This window comes from Apteryx rowi, unplaced genomic scaffold (assembly GCF_003343035.1).
Source record: "Apteryx rowi isolate R43461 unplaced genomic scaffold, aptRow1 scaffold_54, whole genome shotgun sequence".
Lineage (NCBI taxonomy): Eukaryota > Metazoa > Chordata > Aves > Apterygiformes > Apterygidae > Apteryx > Apteryx rowi.
Window position 1 is genome coordinate 2,208,283 of NW_020450805.1, and position 22,173 is coordinate 2,230,455.

Genomic DNA, 22,173 nt, shown 5'->3' on the forward strand with positions numbered 1-22,173 from the left:
GAGATGTAGAGTCTGATCTTGCCAACAGTTGTGTGCAACAGAGCAGCTGGGAGTTGCTTTCTCTAATGGGTGCTTCCCAGCTACACAGAAAAATAGTTTTTCTATGTCAGAATTTGCAAATTAGGTCTCTGATAGCTTTTCAGCCACTCTGAACTGAACATAAATTTAGTTAAAGTTGAATGAAAGACTTTCCCATTATGAGATGAGACAAAAAAGTTGTTAGACAGATCATTTCTTCTCTGCTCTACATCAGGTATCTAAAATCCTCAGAAACAGACCTTCTGTTTGGAGAAAGAACAACCAAAGCAGTGCTTATTTCTCAGACATTTGCCCCATCCTAGCTACCTGCTCTGCAGCTGAACTAAATCTGTCATTTTGTTAGGTCTTTCCTTCCAAGCTTCTGCTGAAAAAGAGAAAGCAAATTGTAAACATCCCAGAAGCACATGAGGAGATTTGGGAAGCAAGGTCTTCATCTCCTTCAAAGCTAATAAGTTCTGGAACAGAGATCTCTGAAGAGTGTGAGACAGAGCCCAGACTGGCTTTGCATGAGCCATTTCAGATCTGGAAGCAACTGTATCAGTACCTTTCCTTTATTCAGATGATGCCAGTTCCTCTGTAACTTGGATCATGAAGAGTTTATTATATGATGTTTTCAAATTATGTATTATCAACTTTTCATGCTACCAAAAGTAGCTTCACAATGATACCTGTGCTATTACGTGGTGGAATTACAGTATTAAAAGATAATTTACACACATACACACAGCCAAATGGTAACTTAAAATCCTTCTATTTCATTCAAATTGTATTAATGTTTTATGCTTGCAGATTATGCTCAGTTTGCCCTCAGGGTAGTGATTTGAACAGTAATCAGGTCACATTCTTCAGGCTAGTGCAATATTCATATACTCTAAGCCAATAAGTGTGGGGTTTTTATTCAGTCAAAACTATTTAATGCATCTTTTCATGTAGGTCACAGAGAGGAAAGCACATACCCTTTCAAATAGTTAAAATAGTTACAAGATCAGTCTTTTCAAAAGCCTGAGATAGAGTGCACAAAAAGAATTACAACTAAATATGTTATTCTATAGTCTTATATTTTTATTTCTTTTATAGATATTAATGAGTGTAATCAGATGCCCCATCTCTGTTCCCTTGGACGCTGTGAAAATACCGAAGGAAGTTTCCTATGTATTTGCCAAGCTGGATTTATGGCCAGTGAAGATGGAACTGACTGCGTTGGTAATTACTGGTCGTCTTTATAAAAAATAAAGATGAATCAAGAAACTTATCCAAAACTCACTGAAGTCCCCTTTTCATTTTTTTTGTTAGTGTTATTGGTACTGGACTGATGCCTGAAAGTGTTTTAACTGTTTCTCACTAGGTATTGTGGAGAGGACAGTATTTGAGTGGCTTCTACTGGTGTACAAAACTGTCAGTTGTTGAAAAATAAGAATTTATTCAGTATCATATTTGTTTAGGAAAACTACCGGTTAGCAAAAGCACCTTCTGAGATGGACAAAACAAATACTGAATATTCTCTTTCAATCATTAGCAACCATGACAGGCCATAGGTTTAAATATAGCTGCAAGCAGCCATGGACTTCCTAGAGCCATAGAGATGGCCTGAAAGGGCTGTGATCTTCATAAAGTTAGCACTGCCCTGGGCATGACATGCACTCAGCGAGATGCTCTGTGTTTGCAACCACATGGCTGCTCACTGCTCTTCTTCCTGCAGCCAGGTTGTTTCTAGATTTCATTCTGTCTGATTTTACAAGCAGTGAGTCAAGATGGAACTGCTCACTAGGAACGGCTGCAGGGCTGTAGCTTGCAAACAGCTTGCAAATCCAAGCGTATTTTATTTTCTTGTTTCTGTTTAATTAAAGCAGAGTTTAGGGGAGATGCAAACATTTGGTAATTTCATGATGAAGTTAAGTTTCTTGTATTTTCTCCATCTCCCCAGATTTTGATGAATGTTCAAGACCTCATACTTGTGGGGAAGGCTTCTGTATAAACACTGTTGGCTCATACAGATGTGAATATTGTGACAGTGGATACCAAATGAACAGAAGAGGTGAATGCAAAGGTAGGTTTGGACTCTTCACCAGTAGCAATACAGTAACATTTGCCAAGCCAAACAACTGTAATAGGAGGAGCTGTTTGTTCACGTTGACTGTATTGTTATTGACTGCTGTTTCTGATCTCAACAGAAAACTTTAAATGTACTACTTTATATTTTGAATAAATCTGACTATTAGTTGGAAATATTAAAATAATTCATCCTCAAAATAGATTTTTTTCATGCTTAGCTTAATATTTTTCTACCTAATACACTCATTTAATTCATTTTAATCTCCATTTGCTATTTGTTTTCAGACAAAATGTCTTGGCACAGTAGTTTTATATCTATTTGTGTTCAGAGTTCCCTCCTCCCCATCCCACTCTGTGCTTGTTTCCATGGGTAATTTCTCTAGCTTAATCTTTTTGCCAGATATCTCTCACAGCTACTTTGTTCATTTAATTTGCCTTCAGATCATTTAACTTTCTCTTGCACAGCAGCTGAAAATGTCATAATATTCAAAAGGGTATTGCTTGTTTTATCTACAGTGCGTCCTGGACAATGAAGCGAAGTTACCATTTATTCATATGGCAAAAACAGTGCCAAATGTTACTGCTGCTTGGAATGATTAACAGTGCTTGCTGTTCAAGGGAGGCTCAGACCTGAGGCTTGAGCTGCAAAGGGAGAATTCTCACAGGGTAGTCATAAACAAGAAACCCTTCTGAATACTCCCAAACACTTTCAGTTATTTGATGTCTGGATCTGCAATTCAATTCCTATTATTTAGATTTAAGAAACTGCAAAGGAATTCCCCCACTACAAACACAACCCAAAATGGCTCATACCACTTCATCTCAGGACAGATATTTGAACAGCACTCACCACAGAATCTGCTAAAGTTATTGTCAGTCCCTCTCTCGCTGTCCACTGACAAAGTTTCTGCTTCCAAAAAGATTCGTTGTTTCTCTTTTCTCCTATGTTAATAACAGGTAGCAAATGATAAGTTTTTCTTGTTTGTCTTAATTTGGAAATATATAGCCAGCAGATATTTCATGTCACAGGACATCCTAGGACATCTGACCTTCAAAACTTCACATTACTTTTCAGTGTGATATTTTTGCCTTTTTCGTTGTTTTTTTCTTAATTTCAACAACAGTTGTGAAATTGGGAACTAAAATCCACGGTCAGCTATTTCATTTTAAATATAATTTTATTCATGCTCTAGTTACTAAGTTAAGTTACTAAGTTACTTAGGACAGAATAAAATTGCTAACATGTCAGGTTGCCTAGCAAATAACCTAAAGCTGCTGTGGATATTTTTGCTGTTCTGAGCTTTGCTAGAAAATTCCTCTGTCTATTTGGGCAATTTTTTTTCCTATTTATGTATAAATGTTTCACCTGCTCTACTCTTACAATTGCTTCCTCCAAATCTTGTCTATCAGTAAGGAATCCACCTGACTAAAATAGGCTAGAAATCAGAATATCACAGTGCATCAAATTTCTTATTAGCCTATATTTTAAGTAGTGTGGTGATAGTCTTCTATCATTTAACTTAATATGTAGTTCTCAAAACCAAAATCTCTGTTGAAAGCTATTTAAGGTTGCTTAAGGGGAAAAAAAACCCTCCTACACTAATCCATCAAACCAAGGAAATGACACATTCAGGGAATCATTTCAGCATGTCATTACACCTACGCACTACAGTCACCGTTCTGACAGATTCCAGATTCCACRAATAACTCCCCTCCACCTCCCCCTGCTTCAGAAACAACAGCAAGAATTGGCCAAGCTGCACACAACACACAGTTCACTTGCACTTCCCACCCCACTGTAGTTCTGCCTTCAAGCCACATACACACACACCAAAGTCACAGACCTGGCCCCAGAGAAGTAGAGTACATACATGCTCTTCTTGCCAAGTTCATCATTTACAGAGAACACTGTTACTGGCACAGTTGACCATCACTGCATACAATTAAAGGTTCCTGTAAAATCTTCTTGTGACATCTTTAAGCTTTGCAACATTTTAGCCTTTATTTTGGCTGAAAATTTCTGTACTAAATACCCAATTTGGGTGTTTTGAGGGCAGACACAGTCCAGGCAGTTCTGAGAACAGGTTTTGGGGGAAGCATATGTGCAGCTTAGAGGCTGGGGTGGCCTGTTGCTGTTCTTATGAGAAAGTACCTTCAGTTGGACATTTGTGATCTTGCGAAAAATTGTGATTTGCCTACATCCAGTAGAGACTAGCTTGGAGCTGGGATGTTAAATTTTCTGAAGGCTCGACCATTAACCGGTTCACAATTACAGAGGCGTGAGCTTGTTCCCAAAACTATGAGTAAATCGTCTCCCTGATGTTGCGTGTGCTGGAGGATAAAGTAGTCCTTAACTGCAGAAGACACAAAAGCTAAGCATGGGACAGGAAAGGGAAAGGAGCTTAACTGAGAACTGGAATCTGGAGTTAGAGGTAGCTGGGACTGTGAGGATTTTAATAATTCTGTGCACTGCATGAAGCAAGGATCTGGTGAGAAGGTTTATAATTATTGTGTAATTAAAGACCGTATCATAATATGAGTACTCAAGAGTGGAAGCAGGCTTGATTGAGGCTGCCCATGCAATTTTAATTCTAGCATCAACTAATTATTGATCACTTGAATTCAACTTGTCTTTGAATGTCATTTTTGGTATGCAGTGTTGTATAGATTGCATGTATAGCATGTCTTGCGGGTTTCTTCAGTGCAGAATAAGAAGTTATTGGTGGATACTCAGAACTTATGAGATCCCTGAGTTTTTCAGGACATCTGTTACTTTGTCATGCATAAACTAGGTTGTCTCCTCATGCAGCGGTCTGTATATCACCCTAAACATTGCCAGAATCCTCTCCAAAGCCTCACGGAGCTGTGGGTGCTGCCTGTGCCTTCCTTCAGACACAATTAACTCCTTATCCCCTGTAAACAATTTATTTGCTTACCATTCACACAGTTAAATTCATAGTCCCTATACTACATACATGCTGCCTAACTGTAGGACACAGGAGAATTCACAGCAAATTCTTATTTGCTTTGAAAATCCAGAGCTACAATTTATTTTTTATTGCAATGTACTTCCAGAGTCTCCTGAGAGTGGCTATAGGAGGTACCTCAGGACACTTCAGTACAGTAAAAGGGGTGACATAAGCAAAGGTATTCATGCCCATCTAAGCCAGAAGTCTGATCTGTTGTATCTTGTGGAGGGCCTGCCAAGGAGTCGAAGTGTAGCAGAAAATTCAGATTCAGTTGCACGAACCATGATCTAATTTATTTCTCAAGGAGATACCCCTTCACTGGTACAAATTTATACTAATTTGGACCTTGGTGGGCCTCTGACTGAAAGTTCACAACTTTTTAAGTGTATTAGTAAGACATAAGCACAGTCAGAATAATCAGATTAGCTTACTGTTCAGTGTTCTTTTATGATTCTGACCTACGTTTTATTTTCTCTTTTACAGATATTGATGAATGTCTGGCCCCAACAACTTGTCCAGAAGCTCAGTGCATTAATGCTCCTGGCTCTTACCAGTGCATTCCTTGCAGAGTGGGATTCAGAGGCTGGAATGGACAGTGCCATGGTACGTTCAGTACACTTCAAGGCAGTGTTGACTAATTGAGATAGATAGCAAAGAGCAAATGAATGCATTATGCAAGAAGAAATAAAAGTCTTTTGCAGCTTTGAGTGCCACTTCTTGGGGCACTACTAGAAAATTAAATTCAGCTTCAGTTGTGAAGGATATCCTGTCTGTTGTGAACCTTCCTGTCTGCTCTTTGTGTGTGTATGCCCACGCAGTCTACTTTTGATAGCTGGGAGTTTAGGGAGTAACCATGTTACCTAAATGTAACATAGGTTTATAATAAGCTACCTAGGGAGCGTTTATGTTATCGTTTTAGTTCAGATTGGCAGTGTACTTCTAAAGCTTATCTTCTTATCAGCCCCAATTGCTGCAGTCTGGTTCAATTCATGAAGCCATCTAAGAGCCTTTGAACTGGATTTGTTTTGACTGAAATAACACTGGAAGATGGGCATACTGTGCTTCAGCCACAAATATGCATTCGTTTCATGGAGCAGTGAACCTTCTGAAAAGTTGTATGTTGTGACTGTCAGGGCCTCAGCACCAGTTTTCCTGTACAAGTTCTCTCTTTTTCAACCACCCTACTTGCTAATGAAGACATACTGTAGTGGATAATTACTGTCTGAATATCTGCCTGTAGCAAGGTATCAGCATGTCATAGATGCATCATTTGGTCTTGTCATTTGACTTACTGTGTACGCTGCTAGGGACCCAGGTAGATTTCGAAAGTAATACAGAGGTCAGCAGAGCTGATCCATGTACTTCTAGCCCTGCTATAAAGAGCTTCAATAGGATCAGTTACAGCTGTGGACTTCGTCTCAGAAGACTTAGGTTCTCTTCCTGGCTTTTTTGCTGGCTCTATGGGCAAGTCTCTTGAACCTTTAGTCCCATCTGAAAACCAAAAATAATATTACTGACTAGTTCATCAAGTATATAAGAAGCAAGTTTGTTACTCAGTTGGAAGTTTATGTGCTTCACTGCTGAATTAGGCTCTTTCTTTTAACAGATTCTTAGATTCAAGCACTGAGAATATCACATACATTAAGAGCAAAGTGTATGTGATTTATTCAGTGAAAGCATTCTGAAACAGTAGGGAACTGAGAAATTACTCATGCAGCAGGATAGCAGCAGTGTTATCTACTGGACTGCCATAGCACTAGGGCTGTGGCTCCACGCTGTAATGTGTTTGGAGGATGCCATTTGTGTTCCTAGCCAGAATGTAACAAGGCATCATACGTACAGCGGTAAGATATACAGGCTCAAGAGAAGAAAGAAGAACTATAAATAATCTGAAATATGGATAATAATGGTGATTTCAGTTGTGTCTGGGGATAGATGGGCTTTGACCATCAGATTGTACAGGAGCCTATAAGGAGTCATGAATGATAAGTTAATCTGAGGAAAATATTGCAGTAGATATTCACAATAGCTAATAGCAGTTATGATGATGAATTAAAGACTTTTAATGTCTTTCCAGCTTTCCCTAYGCTAGAGCTGCCTAAATGACTCAAGTACTTCAAATCATCAACAATTTTACTCTTTTATGTTGACAGATTTTGTGTGCTTTGTGGTGGCAAAAGATAGGATAATTGAGAGTAGTATAATTTCTGGCATATAAAAGCAAATGAGGTTTAAATTTTTTCTGCATCACTGAAGCTAAAAAATACAGCATTTTCCATACAAACAGGGACACCTGCTTGCTATTAACGACATCCCCAAAGTAAATTAAATTTGAACATGAGCCTTTTATTTTTTGAACACCCCTAGGAAAAAGACAACGTTGATTATTTTAGAACACTGAATTAATTCTGGCTTGGTTTGTAACAGAAGCTGTTACTTATTTATCTGCTTGCTTTTTTGTTTTGTTTTGTTTTATACAAATTGCATTCAGGAGGAATTCTTGAAAATGTTTCTTTAGTAGTAATATTGCAATTCTCATGTTAACTTTAGTGAGTGGTCCATCCAGTTCAATAGTCTTCTCTTCAGAGAATGGTGAAAGTAGACATCTATGCATAGCATATGGAAGAAAAATTTATTTCAAATCCCCCTGTAAATAAAAGTTGGCTTGTCACTGGAGCAAGAGTTATCTTACTTCTGAAACTTCTGCTATAAAGGTTAATTTGTTGGAGTTTCTTGTTGCCTATATAGGCTAGCCTTACAGGAGACCTACATGAAGTGCAGAAACACCCTTGAAATTCCCCAGGGGTTAGCTAAGTCCTTTAGTGCCTAACTCCTTTAAGTTCCTTTGTAAAATGTCATCTACAAATGTCTCACATGTTGCAGGTGTTTTGTATACAGTCTTTAGTTATGCACTGGAGAACTCCTCTAACCCCTGCGCTGTCCAGTGATCAACCTAGCTTTACATCCAGCAAAAACTCAGCAGCAGAAACAGCAGCTGAGTTCTGTACTAACTCCATTCCCTCACGTGTGTGCCTAAACTCCAGGCAAACAAGTGGAGGCAATGAGTAGTGAAGGTTGGGAGACTCTGACCAGAGCAAATTTTTTAAACATGGTTTCAGAGAGAACAACTTCTAACACAGCCCTGCCAACATGAATTGTGTCTGCAGCAGACTTCCTAGACTATTCCTTGCAATAGCAGAAGGAGTAGGATAATGTTTACAAAGTACTCACAGCTGCTAGTGCTTTTATCACACAGTCATTTATCCTTTCTAAGAGTAAAAGTGTGTAATGCAAGAATGAATGTGCCAGCACTTGCTGACCTCTTGTCTACGCTAAAACTGCACTGATTTAAGCCATTGTGGGAAAATTATTGTTAACATAATCTTATTCAGGTAAGGATGATGTGAATGTGGTTGGTTCATAGTGCAACTGCTATTAAAAAATATATATATTTATTAGCATAAACTAGAGTCCCTGCAGTACTGGGGTGAGAACATTGGTTTAGTCACATGGGCCATGAGTAGAGTGTTTGAGCACAGGCCAGCCCAAGTTTAAATCCTTTTAATTAAAATCAGAATTGCCCCAGAATTGACAAGCTCAATACATATGGAGAAGCTCCTTATAATCATGCTTATTGCAGAATTTAAATAAATTCACAAGCCCAATTGAAAGATGGCTGTGTGAGGAAGAATACTTCCTTATATATTTATGCTTTCTTTGTATTCACAGATGTAGATGAATGTCAGTATGGCAATCTCTGTACCAATGGACATTGTGAAAACATTGAGGGGTCTTTCAGATGTACTTGTGGCCAAGGTTTCAAACTCTCTGCAGCAGAGGATCAATGTGAAGGTATGAAGGAATATGACTAAAATTGATAGTGTTGCACATACCTATTAGATAATATTTTCATCTAGCTGTATATCTCTTAATAGAGAAACAACAGAATTACAACACTAAAGCTAAATAACTAAGTAAACCAAAATGTAAGAACAAAGATTTCCATGTTATGGCTTCCTTGGCCACACTGTGTGCTTTGTGATTTGTTATAAAACATCTGAGGTCATAAAGCTAATCAAGAACATGCAGTAATATTTATATTACTGAATTGACATTCCTGCAAAATGCTTGACACTTATATTGTTTTAGAGGTTTGGGGACCTTGGTTTTCTCTGCCATAAACTTTTAGCTGGCATTTGCTTATTTGCTTTTCTTTCTTTCTTTTTTTTTTTCTCCTTAATGTGGGGCAGGGAATCAAAAAAGCCAGGCTACACTCAGCTTGGAACCCAGGAGTGTCTGTTGAATACAGAGCTGATACCTGCATTCRTATTGCTGCATTTCAAGTAGTACATTTAGTAGAGAGAGAGAGACTGGTGCCATAATTCTAAGAACAGTACCTGAACCTCCAGTATGTCAGATCCTGCCTTTCTTCCACATCTAAAATTCCCACCAGGGCAGTCCCAGTGGAGCAAAATTAGGTCTGAAGTCAGAACAGAGAAGTCTAGAGGGCATACAGGAGGTATGAATATCCCTCTGTTTCTTGAACAGCATGCATTAGGGACTCCTTGAAACCCTTTCACAAGGATGAAAGCTGTGGAAGCACACAGAAACCTGAAGGAGTTTCTTCTAAGCTTTTTTTTTTTTTCCTTTTTTCTTCTGTAAGTGTTTGGGTACAGCACCAAACACAGTCAGACTTCTGAGTGCTAGAATAATACAATAAAACTAAATGACCATTCATTTAAATTTGTCAGGAAATTTGAAACAAAACATGAGTGTAAGTTAAGTGTCTTGAGTGAGTTAAATGTGCTGCCCAGGACACATAGCAGCCTGGTCTTGGGGAAAGTATGTAGACAAAGTTTGACTGCTTCCTCGGAGCCTTTCATGGAAAAGAGCCCTTGCCAAGCTCAGCTGGCATGTGCAGATGGTCTTTCTTAAAGTGCACTCTTCTGAAGGACAGCCCTGTCTCCACAAAACCAGATACATGCTTAGATATTTCATACAGCCCCAAAGACTTTAGTGATCCTTAAATTTAAAACCTCTGTGGTCACAAGGGACCATTACTCAAGAGGTCAGACTACATAGCCATAACACAGACCTGAAAAACCTCATTGAGTAACTTCCTGCTGTTTGAATTAGAGTACATTTTTAGAAAGACATTCAGCCTTGCCTAAATTCTAGAAGTGACCGAGAACCTTCCATACCAATTTAATTGCAGTATGTTAGTTTTATAAATAAGGGAGGGGAACAGGCTTCCTAGCTCAGACAGCTCAGACAGGACATATACTGTGTTCTGAATTCAAAGTGTTGCTCCCCTTCTGCATTTTGGGATTTTCATAGGAAAATTTAAGTTTGCTGTTCAGATCCATCTGTTAACCCAGGCTGACCCCAGGTTGTGAGAACTGAAGTGTTGAGGGCTAAATAGTTGTTGTGGAAGTGGAGAGACATTTCCCCATACTTAGAGGCTTAATACTGTTACAAAGGCAAGTATTAAAAGGAGCCTTAATGTACAGCTTAAAAGTGCAACAGCCTGGCAGTGTGCATCTGAGAACCCCACCCTGTTAAAAGGTGGTGATCCTGCTGGAAAGTATTTTGTGGKTTTTGCTGACTCACTGGAGCAGCTGGCTTGTTACCTTTGCCAGATATGAGAAAGACAAAGGAAGCTCTCAAGCAGTGTGTGCGCATGCATGTGTGYGTACCTGCGTGTGCACTGAGGGATATATTGACACCRAAGGAGAGAATGCTGAAAGCAGTCAGCTTGTGGAAAATGTCCAGTCTGCCATTTCATCTGTTTTCCTGCATTATGTCGACTGCCTGCATTTGTTAATAAATCAGACCAAGAGAAGGGGAACTTTATTTTGACACTCAACTTTGCTGTTTTGTTCAGAGTTGGTTCTTGCACCATTTGCTTAGCAATTGGTATTTTCAGATGTATTATGCTGTCACTGTCTCTTCTGCTACAGATATAGATGAATGTCAGTACCAATCGCTCTGTTTGAATGGACGCTGCAGGAACACAGAAGGATCTTTCAGATGTATTTGTAGCCAAGGTTATGTGTTATCATCTACTGGAGATCATTGTGAAGGTAAGGTTGTGGACTTAAGGTACTGATTAATTTTTTTTTTTTTTTTCAGTAAGATCTTAAGTATTTCAGCCTTAGGCACCAATTCTTTTGAGGATGAGGCAGAAAGATATATTGCTCCTCTTTTTTCCTCAGTACTTTACTGTCAACCATTTAAAAGGCTCTGCCTACACAGCCACATGTTTAATGGATTCTCAGAAACAGCCCCTGTCATCCTTACACATACAGGAAATCAGCATCTATGTTTCTTACAGTAAGAGTGGGAGAGCAATTGAGCATCCTTACCAAGAACAATTAAGTCTTTTCAAATCTTGTTGTTCAAATTCTGACACAGAGATCTGTGTTTGTTTCTGAATTACAAAAGTTTCTGCCAGCGTGCACTGTTGGCATGGGGGTCTGCTTAAGTGACAACTTCTCCAGCTGGTAGCCAGCTCCAGTCTGTAGCCAGCCACCACAATCCCAAATGTGCATTGGCAGGAGAAAATAACGTAGTCTAAGATGAGCTTCAGAGGGATCTACTGGAGCTCACAGCTTCCACTGTCTCAGAAGGCAGTCTACATAGTGAACTTGTTAAAACAAAAATTAGAGGTGGAAGATGTATAGCAAACGTAGGGAGAAGTACTATGTTATAGAAAACAATGCATTCTATGACTTCTCCGGTAGGAAAACTTAGTGTCTGGTAATTGGCAAATAGATATTTTCTAATGAATTATTCCAAGGATACTCCCTCTCCTCTGTCCCATGTCTTGGAGCCTTTTAAGTTCACGTTGCTGGCTATACCATCTGGATATACTACTTCAGTTGGAGTCACTTTTGCTGCACTATTCATGATCACCCTCAGCATGTGAGACCACTCACCAGCAAGCTCCGGAACAGATTCTACCTCAGTTGCTTCCTTATCTCCCACCCTAGGGAAAAATCTCTTTCATTTAAGCTCTTGGCACACGTGGTATTAGCACAAATAAACTTTCCAGTCTCTAGTGTGCTCCCTGTGACTACTGATACAATCAAAAAGAGGCAGCTCCTTACTGCTGTTGTACCTAACAGTGTTCTGCTGTTAGGTTATTCTCCACACAGCACTCTAGGAGGCAGTTATCACCATCTCGCCCACAGTGATGTGTCAGGAATCCTCCTTTTCAAGTGATCCAGGCAGAGGAGCAGTTCCCCTGAGCCAGCCCAGTGCTGTCTTCTCAAGACAAACCTGTGATATCAGACCAGACTTCTTCAGTGCTGATGATGCTGGATTGTCCACATTTAAAGAGTGACAGCATGTCTTGAAATTCTCACCAGCAAGGTACAAGAAAATCTTACAATCTTCTCAGCAGGCTGATACTCTTCAGTACAGAGCTGTTTGGAGAATCTGATCTTAGAAGAACTTAACAAGATCTTGTCAGAGTTTCTGGTGAATACCAGCATGACTTGCACCAGCTTTAAGAAATGTAGGCTGATGATACCAGCACTCGAAACTTGTGTGCTCTCACCAGGCACCAAGATCTTCATGAGTGGTGATAACACTGTGGCAAGAATCGAAGGAAAATGTGGTGGGAGAGATCGCTGGTCCATCCTGCCTCACAAAGACAGAATGGACCATATGGTTTTATTCCTCACAGATATTCATCTAACCTACTCTTAAGAAGCTTCAGGGAATAAGACTCCAAATATCTTTTCAAGCAGCCTGTGCCAGTGCTTTGCTATCCTTGTGTTAGACTTTCTTTTTCCCAAGTATGCAACCGTAGTCTTTATTGTTGCAGTTTAATTATATGACTTTCTTCTTCCTTGTTTAAGGTGAACAGAATAAGTTTCTTTCTTTCCTCTGCATAATAGCCAGAGACCCACTTCTTGGGTGTTCTGCTAGCAGCCTTCAGAGATTTTGACAGCCAGAATTGCCCTAGACATGCACCTGTGAAGAGTAGTAAAAAGACTAAACATCTCAAACATGAGTTACTGTCTCAGATTTTTCTCTAGATTCTTGTGTAGGAACCATAGGAGCTCTGAAGAGTTGCATCAGAGAGGGAAGGTTTGTGTCATATAAGAAATAATGCATTTTGACTGTATTTGGCAGAAAACATCTTGTTGTGGGGCTTGGCATTAATTCAGCACAAGGGAGCCATTAATTTTTTCTCATGCTCCCAGTTAAAATTAATTGCTGGTTTAAATAAACCACAATTTATTTCTCAGTTGAAAATTATTATAAAACACATGGTTTTTAAAGGGTAACAACTTTGTCAGAATTAAGTGCAATTTTATCTGCAATAACATTCAGTTATGCTAGAAAGCTATCTTTATTTCTTAGTTTTTATCTAATAGACTAAATCTCAAGGACAGTTGTACTCTGATATACAGAGTGAGCTTTCCAGAGATAAGTGTAGAAAGAGGTCTCGTCATCTTTTTTTAACTGCTGTTGTTATTAATTCCTGCAAAGCAGGAAATGTTATAATTCTAATCAACTAAAATCTATCCTTATGAAGTCAGAATAATCAAAAGGCAGGAGAAAAAACTCTGATAACTGTTTTTCGAAGAAAACTGTCTGTCCTATCAGAGCAATAGACTCAATTAATTACAAGGCAGAGCACTGTGGACACAGGGGAAAGTTGCTTATGAGCTGTTTTGTTTACCTGATTCTATTTTCTGTTTGTTTTCTAACTAGAAGCATGATCATGAAATACTCTGTGACATCTTTAGCTGTAGTGAAACAAAACTGTATAATACCGCTGGAACATAGGCACTTGCTGAGTTAATCTTGTGCCAGAAAAACTGAGCTGTTTCCTTTACTGGGGCTGCCTTTAAACCCTTTGAAGACAATAGAAAGGAGAGACTTTAGGCGGAGACAATGGAATTCTTTCCATCAGTCTCAATGGTTTGTGGAGCAGATGCTACTGTATAACCAGCAGAGCCCCCTTGACTGTAGTGCAGCTGTGATGAATCATACACCTACAGGATCTAAATCATGGTGTGGTTTTGTCAGTTCTGGTTTCAAAACCTTACAGCTGCCCACTAGTGAAAAACATACCTAGAAAATCCTTGGATGGACAGCATACAAAGACATTTTACAGGAGGTCACTAGGGGAGAGTACTGTGATTATATGGCCTAAACATGAAATACTGTATATGTTTTTGTATTACAAACATGTGGAACATTTCTTAATAAAAACAGTGTTGAGGAAGACATTAGTATCCTGTTCCGGAAATATTTGATTACTTTCTGTGCAGTGTGTATCCTGAAACTTGCCCTGCTAGTGTGTCGCTCAGCATGTTTATCCCATGGATGCTGAGACACCAGAGCTGCCTATAGACCTGATGCTTGGTACTGGAACATGGTATATAGGCAACTGGGAGCTAGGTCCTACATGCCCCGACTCTTGAGCTGGGTTTATGGCTTGGGTGTAGCACTATGCAAAAGCTGCTTCCTGACCCAAGTTGCTAAGCCTGCAAAATGGCTATACTGCATCATGTGAACTTCCTCTGAAAAAGCAACCATTAGCACAGCTGTATAGACAGAGCAGTCCATGTCCTACATGTCTTCTGTCTGTGAGGCTGCTTTGCAAGTAGTCTCCAGAGGCATGCCTTGTGCTAGTGTGACACACCAGCTATGCTTGGGCTTGCACATGCTCTGGAGGACATCTGAGTCAGGTCATTTCCAGCTCAGGGTTCTTTGCATGGTGATCTAAACAAGTCCAAAGATACATATCTCAAAGTACAAGTTTGTATCGCCAGGCATTTTTTTGTGCCTGTCTTCTAAATGTACAACTGCTTGAATTTTCTTGTTAATTATCATACTGTAACACCACGGTCACCGTTAAAGTAGGGGAGACATTTGTATAAAGATCTGTTGTGATGGCTTTCATTAGAGATGCATACAGATGGCACGTTAGCCATGCTTGCTAAGAGGAAATGACAGGCAAACTCAAATTTTGGAATTTTCTAGAAATGCAAAAAGTGTGACAATGTGATGAAAGAGAAATTGAAAGGACATCCTAAAGTGTAGTAAATTTGAATTTTTGTGTTTTTTTCCCCCCACAGTCATTAAAGGGAACTGGAGCTTCAAGTTGCTACATTAGATCAAAATGTCGCTATTAAAAGTTTAGTCATTTTTTACATCATCTAATTATTCAGTTATATTTTTATTTCAGATGTTGATGAATGCCTTCAAAACAGTGATATTTGCCTTGGAGGAAACTGCATGAATACTGAAGGGTCTTATGAATGCACTTGTCCAGATGGTTTCCAGCAGATAGCGAATAGGGGATGTCAAGGTATGGCATAGCTATAAAAACCACATGGATTGTCACTATAAATGTGCAAGTTTATAAGTGTAACTTGTGAGAGTCACAGACCATGATAAAGAGGAGAAACTTGTATTACTACGATCTCTAGTTCTTTTTTCCTTTTCTCACTTAATGTTGTAAATATATGCTGAGAAACTATTTCAACAGGTTTAATCTCAGCCTTCATAACACAAAAGAGAATTTATATGACGACTTACAGAGATAGTGCTGCATTTTCCTAAATCTTGGGAGCATTTAATGTGATAGTACCTCCTGTATTTGTGAATCCATGCTCTAACAGACAAGAGCAGTCTAGGTAGTACCAGATCACATCAGGTAAACCTCTCTCTTCTCTTAAACATTTTGCAGTGCTTTGTGGAAGAAGGGGAGGAACAGAATCTGTTATCTGAGGCTAGCTTGACATTGCCAAACCCAGACACACTTCCCAGCTTTTAGGTTTGAATGATCCCAACTCCATGCTGGCATGAGACCCAGGCATGCCTCAGGACTCCCCTATACTTCTCCATTTTTATGAGGGAAAAAAAACATGATATTAGAGCTGGAAAGAGGTGATAGTATGGTCCAGGCATGTTTGTGCTCTAAATGATTGGAAGACCAAGAGACTGGACTGGGCTTTGGCTCTTCTCTTGTGGCACTGTTTAGACTTAACCAGAGAGACTGTATTCCAAGTGATATATTTTGAAGATTTTATGCAACCAATTCCCTGTAAAATTTCTGAGTATTATATGTGACTGCTTTCTAACTCAGAAAGTCTTGCATTCAACATAGGGAAGTGCTGTATTAGTCCTTGCTTTAGCGGATAAGGGAGAATTGATCACAGGCTATAAATCAACGCTAGCTTTGATACCACTCTACTACCTTCACTCTGCTATGTAAACAAGAAATACATATCCTTCACAAAACTGAAAGCACTTATGAGCAAACTAAGGGACCGATAGTATTTTTAACAGAAAAATGTGAATGCAAATTGGAAAACATTTTAGATAGGAGAGCCACACTTGAAAAAGAAGACCCCCAAAATTTAAAAATAACAATTTGCTATAGAGGGGAGTGAAGCTGCTTGAGAAACAGCCAGATCAATAGCAAAACAAATGGAAGAGAGAAGGAGTTCATACTGTGATTGCAGACAATTTAGAAAAGCAAAAATTGGACACAGCAAAAGAACATGTGAGAATCTGTGACTAGCAGAATTAAGTAGAGTTACTCTTTTTTACAGTGTTAACTACCTGTTGTTGAGCTGTTACAAGATCTTACAAAAGAATTGTTATTAGTGCAGAAAAGACAGAAATCTTCAATATATCTTCTTGTCCCATATTTCGGACTGGACAAAAACTAGCCATAGTCACATCATAAATGATTAATTCTTTCCATTCCAGCAGTACTTTCAAAGAATTTTCCACAGCAGCAACTAAACTGAAACATTTTTAAATGATTGCAAGTTATTTCTATCATTTGCTATCTGTAATAGCAAAATAAAATAAAATAAAATAATTTTGGGGAGAATCTGTACAGAGAAATTAGAGGCATGATAAAAGATCAAGATCATAGACCACTAGTAAAGAGCTATCTGGATCATGCAGTAAACTCTGTGTGAGGAAACAATATGCGTCTTGATATGAGCCAGTTAGATACTGAAGAAGGAATCTTGGTCATGCTTGTAGAATAGCAGACTTGCTTCTGGGACACAGTGGCTGGAAAGGATTTAGGGGTCAGAGTTATGTTCAGCTGAATGTGAGCTTCCAGTGCAACCCTGTGGCCAGAAGGACTAATGCACTCCTCAGAAGGTATAAAAAGCAGAATGTTCAGCAGGAGTAAGTGGGGTTTATTTACTTCTGTCTTGCACTGATACACCTGCTCCTGCCATATTGTTGTACACTGAAGTTTTGGTGCCCACAATTCAAAATGGATGCTGATCAGTTGAGGAGAGTTCAGACATGAACCCCCAAAAGGCTAATGGCCTGGGATGAAAAAGATCGAATTATTTTAAACTGTTTATTTTGACAAATTAAAAAATGAGGGGTGACTTGACTCTAGCTGTGTTACCTACAAAAGGAATCATAATTGAAAGTAAAGAGCTCTTGACTAAGACTGGCAAATGTATTGCAGACTGCACTATCTGCAAAGTTGAACTAATTTAGGCTAGAAATTATGAACATGCATTTTGTTCAGGAGCAAAGTTGAGGTAGCATGCAGCAAAAAGAATCCAAAACACTAGAAAGTATGTGAGCAAACAGTTTGCTTTTCAGATAATTTAAACACTGTTTCCCTAACATTGTTAGCTTTGTTTTCCTGTTTTTCAATATATCTTTCTAGTCTTGTGTAATCTACTGTTTTGGTTTCCAGTATTGTTCTGGCAGTTTAAAGAAACAATGATCATAACATCATATATACCAAGCATTTGGGAGCATTTCCCCTCAGCAAAAAGCAGCATTTGGCTTTAGATTGGGTAAAATAAACTTATTGGAAAAGATGCAGCTCCAGACCTGCTGGTAACACATGGCACTAGATGAACAAGTTGACCAGCGTACAGTAAGCAAAAAGCAGTGCAATGGAGCCATCTGAAAATTTCCCTAACGTAGAAGAAATGTTGGCTAGTATAGAGCTTCTGCTGACATCTCATGAATCCCTCTCATCTGCTCAGCCTCATTGCAGAGTGACACAGACAGAGTGTGATACAGCAGAATGTACTGATGCTCATATGGAGCTCAGGAATGGTCTCAGAAGACTTGGTTAGTCCTGCATAGGAGCACCATTTACGTAGCTGATGGAAATAAGAGCTGCTTTTAAGACTACTTGAACTTAGGCTTAGTATTAAGTATTAGTATGATTATTATTACTTTTTACTGTCTTTTTTTTTTTTTCTAGTAGACCAGGCTCTGCTAGCCCAGCAGAAAATCTGGTCCTTCACTCCAGTGAAGATAGTTCTTGAGCAGTTATATCCACGACTGCAAATAAATTGAGTATGTCAATGAGGGAAAGCTTCTACTGCCAGCCATGTTCTGTGGCAAAGTCCTTCATGTACATTAGAACCAAAATACTTCCATGTTATTTAAGTTTAAAAGATAAAGTTTTTAACTGATACAAGTAGAGAGGCACTAATTAATAATACATTCTGCAGTAATGCATGCTAGAATTAATGCAAGAAAAGTATTAATGAAGGATTTGCAAAACTATTAATGTCTCTGTGTTTTCAGATATCAATGAATGTGAGAGGTCTGACCTTTGTTCACCTCATGGGGAGTGTCTAAACACAGATGGTTCCTACCGTTGTGTATGTGAGCAGGGCTTTTCCGTGTCTGCAGATGGCCGAACATGTGAAGGTGAGACAAGTTGCGATATTGCAGGAGTGTCCCATTGATCTGCTGTTTCTAATTGGTTGAGTGCATAAGTCACAGTTTGGGTCTAAGATTCCAAAATGTGTGTTAACTCAGTAAGCTGCCACATTAAAAGCCCTTTGTCCCTTTTTCTCTTACACGCATGGTGTGATACGTTGCTGTCTGTGTGTTAAGAAGTGTAACAGGAAATCCACAAAATGGGCAACACAACGGAGTTAATGTTTGTTAGAAGCCATTTGCTTTTCTTTTAACAATTTTGCCATCTTAACATTGTATTATATTTTTTTGTGTAAAACAAATTAATGAAGAAGAGGGAATACTGACCAGACTATGGCAAATGGTTGCAAAGAAGGGAACGCTATACCTGTGTTAAGATATATGAAACCAGTGGACATCTGTAATAATATGAAAATCTATTCAGAGATGGAAAATTATTTCTGTCTTATCCTGAGGGTGGAAGGAAAAATATATACAATATAAATGTAAATGGAGTTTGGTACTCAGGTGCCTGATATGTTTTAAGTGGGTAGCCCTTACTGTCAAAAATATTTAGGATCAAATAACTGAAGGCTTTTTAAGTGCATTAGCAGCAAGCCTGAACTGCCTGAGTGTTCGCATGCTGTATGTGAAACAACAGCCCTTTGCTTGTCAAGGCCTTTTCTTACCCCCCCCCCCCCAAAAAAAAAGACGTGTCCATGTAACAGAAGTAACTCCAATGAGAACTTGTAGTAAAATCCTGTCAGTTTATGGACCTTTATAATCCATGATAGGATCTCGGACGTTGTGAAATGGTAGAAATGGAGTAAATATTGGTAATTAGGTCTTTGCATTGCTAAAGCCAGCTTACACTTCACAAATGTATGCATGTATGCTCATGCAGGTATTTTTCACACAAAGTTGTAAAAGTTGCTTCAGTAATAATGCTGGTAAGAAATGTCAGCCACAAGCCTGGAATTTAGGTGTACCTAGGGTTTTTTGTTTGGTTACAGCATGAGAAAATGTCCTGTTGCTAATTGAAAGCACACACTTGCTAGTGACGCAACTCTGCTGCACTTAATTTAAAACAGAAGACTTGTGATCAATGATACCAAGCAGATATGTGGCTTTTTGTGGTCAGTGATGCTGACAGAAAACAGAAATTTCCCTAATGGGATGAAAAATGTTTTTTCCTGTGGATGAGAGGGCTCTTCAAGGCAAGAAGCCTTGCAAAAAAGTATGATAAACAATTCAGAAGGAAGAAGAAAGTCCTACAGAAGTAGTTCTGCAGGATGCATGCAGAGAAAGAGTCCTGGGCAGATTTCTAAGTAGCTCAGGGTTGAAATCTGTGGGCGGTGAATCTCAAGCAYCCAAGCGGTAAGCAAGCAAGCTGTTCCATATCCTAAATTACAGGCCAGCAGATGAGTATATGATTGATTTTTTTCATGGGCCGGCTCTTCACATCAGTTCATTCAGGGCTAGCGAAAAGATTCTTCTTTCAGCTTAGAACGTGTATTGAAACTTCCTCCCCCTACTTTTACCACAGGAAAAACGGCATTATTATTTGAACTGGCACATAGCCTGCTATATAATAACTAATATAATAACTGATGAAATGAAATATGCTAGTGTCAAGGGAATACTGTTATGCTGATGTAAGGGAATGAGTGCTATGTATTTAGATATGGCATGACATCAAACACACTATTTGTATTCTAATTATTGATAACCAAAAAAAGTCCAGCAATATCTCTGGTGCTGTTTCCTCTCTAAACATTTACTTTATTTTTCAATCATATGATAAATTGAAAGGAACATTCTCTTACTGCTAAGAGAAAAGCCCGGTCAGGTGTGCTGGAGAGAGTGAATTTGAATAGCTCGAGGGACTGATGGACAAGGGAGTATTTCATTGTTTCAAGTAATGAGAATAATTCCAATTTTTCTGATACCCAGTTGTTAAAAACATGTTCATGGACTCTTTTGGCAGCGTGTATACATTTCACTCAGTGTTTAGGAAGGACGTGGTTAAATGTATTCAGTTTCTCAGCAAGAAAAGTAGTAGCAGGTGTTTTGCCTCACTGTTGAGCATAGTGTAGGCAGAGAAGAATGCAGCCTGCTCTTAGTAGAAACCAAACACTTTATTCCAGACCAAAGCTAGAAGAACACTTATTAACCTTGTGAAATTAAAGTCTCAAAAATTAAAAGGGGCAGAACCAAACAGAAACACAGCTAAACAAAGTCAGTGATATCTAATTTTAGGGGACATACCAGAAACAATGAGCCCCTCTGTCTGGATCTCTGGCAGTTAATAAAGTAGCACAGTTCTCAGGGAAGGGTTACCATCGCTGATGATGAAGTAGTGCAAAGTTAATCTCGATTAGAACAAAAAAGCCAAAGTTTTACTAAATAGAAAAGGATGAAATCACAAGATGTGTTTCCAGGATTGTGAGTAGTTTGAGGGCTTTTTTTAATGAAGAATAAAACAACAAGTACAAAACCAGTTGACCGTGCTTCATAAGTAATTCGAGGTGTGTATGGAATACAGATCAGACTTTATATTCAGCACTTGGAAAAGTATTTAACTTGGCAAACCAAAGCCATTTCTAGTCTTGTGAAGCAGCAGTACTCCTTTTGTACCGTGACTAGTTTCTCCATTCTGTCCTTTTAATAAAATCAATTCTAGAGTTGAAAAAAAATCATTTAAAGGGAGCACTGATGACTTCAGTGTTAATATTTGTGCTGGTGTCCGTTTCAGGAGTTAGCTTCGAGCAAAAAGACAAGACAAAATAAAAAGATCAGAAAGAAAAGGAATGCATGACATTCCAGGTGCTGAGAAAGGATGTGGCTTCCAGCTGCGGGAGCTACTGTTCTTTACACTAGGTGCCTCTGTGAATTTACTTGTAGTTAAGTGAGTGAGAATAACTGTTTATACCATCAGAGAAAGAACCTGAGGAAATTTTGCTGGATTAAGCTGCCTTTCTGTACCTGGGGAGCAGATTTTCCGTATCTCCAGATTGTTTTTGTACGAGTTTGAATCATTTTTTGAAAAGGCAGAAACAACAACATAAAACATTTAAGAACCCCATGTGGTTCAGTTCTGGTATAGAGCCTTTATGGCTGTTGGCCAAAGTAAACTCAACAGCTGTGGAGACTGTGTCTTCTTCCAAGGCACAGACAAACTTTTGTTGTAGCGGTGACATTCCTTGCCGCCTGGCCAGGCTCAGCAGTCTGGCTGCACCAAGCTCTCTGAAAAGGAGGCTGCCGGCGCGCTCCCTAGCTGCCTGTTGAGCTCTCTGGGGTGCCTGCAAAGGCAGCATTTTACCCAGTTGGCTGCCTCTCAACTGTGTTGGCAAAAACTCAAGTTAGAGGTTCACTGATGCCTAAGTCAGTACCTGCCTCAATTGCCTCTTCTGTCTCTGTGCCCAATCCCGTACGT

General features: G+C 39.1%; 1 protein-coding gene across 1 annotated transcript in view; it reads left to right on the forward strand.

Annotated features, from left to right (window-relative positions):
- LTBP1 (latent transforming growth factor beta binding protein 1) overlaps positions 1–22,173 on the forward strand; it is a 197,372-nt gene that overhangs the window by 135,403 nt on the left and 39,796 nt on the right. Inside the window, exons 15-21 of the mRNA XM_026081275.1 lie at positions 1,117–1,242; positions 1,964–2,086; positions 5,544–5,663; positions 8,790–8,912; positions 11,021–11,143; positions 15,271–15,393; positions 18,621–18,746. Of these exons, the coding sequence (XP_025937060.1) occupies positions 1,117–1,242; positions 1,964–2,086; positions 5,544–5,663; positions 8,790–8,912; positions 11,021–11,143; positions 15,271–15,393; positions 18,621–18,746 (864 nt within the window). The remainder of the gene's footprint in view (positions 1–1,116; positions 1,243–1,963; positions 2,087–5,543; positions 5,664–8,789; positions 8,913–11,020; positions 11,144–15,270; positions 15,394–18,620; positions 18,747–22,173) is intronic.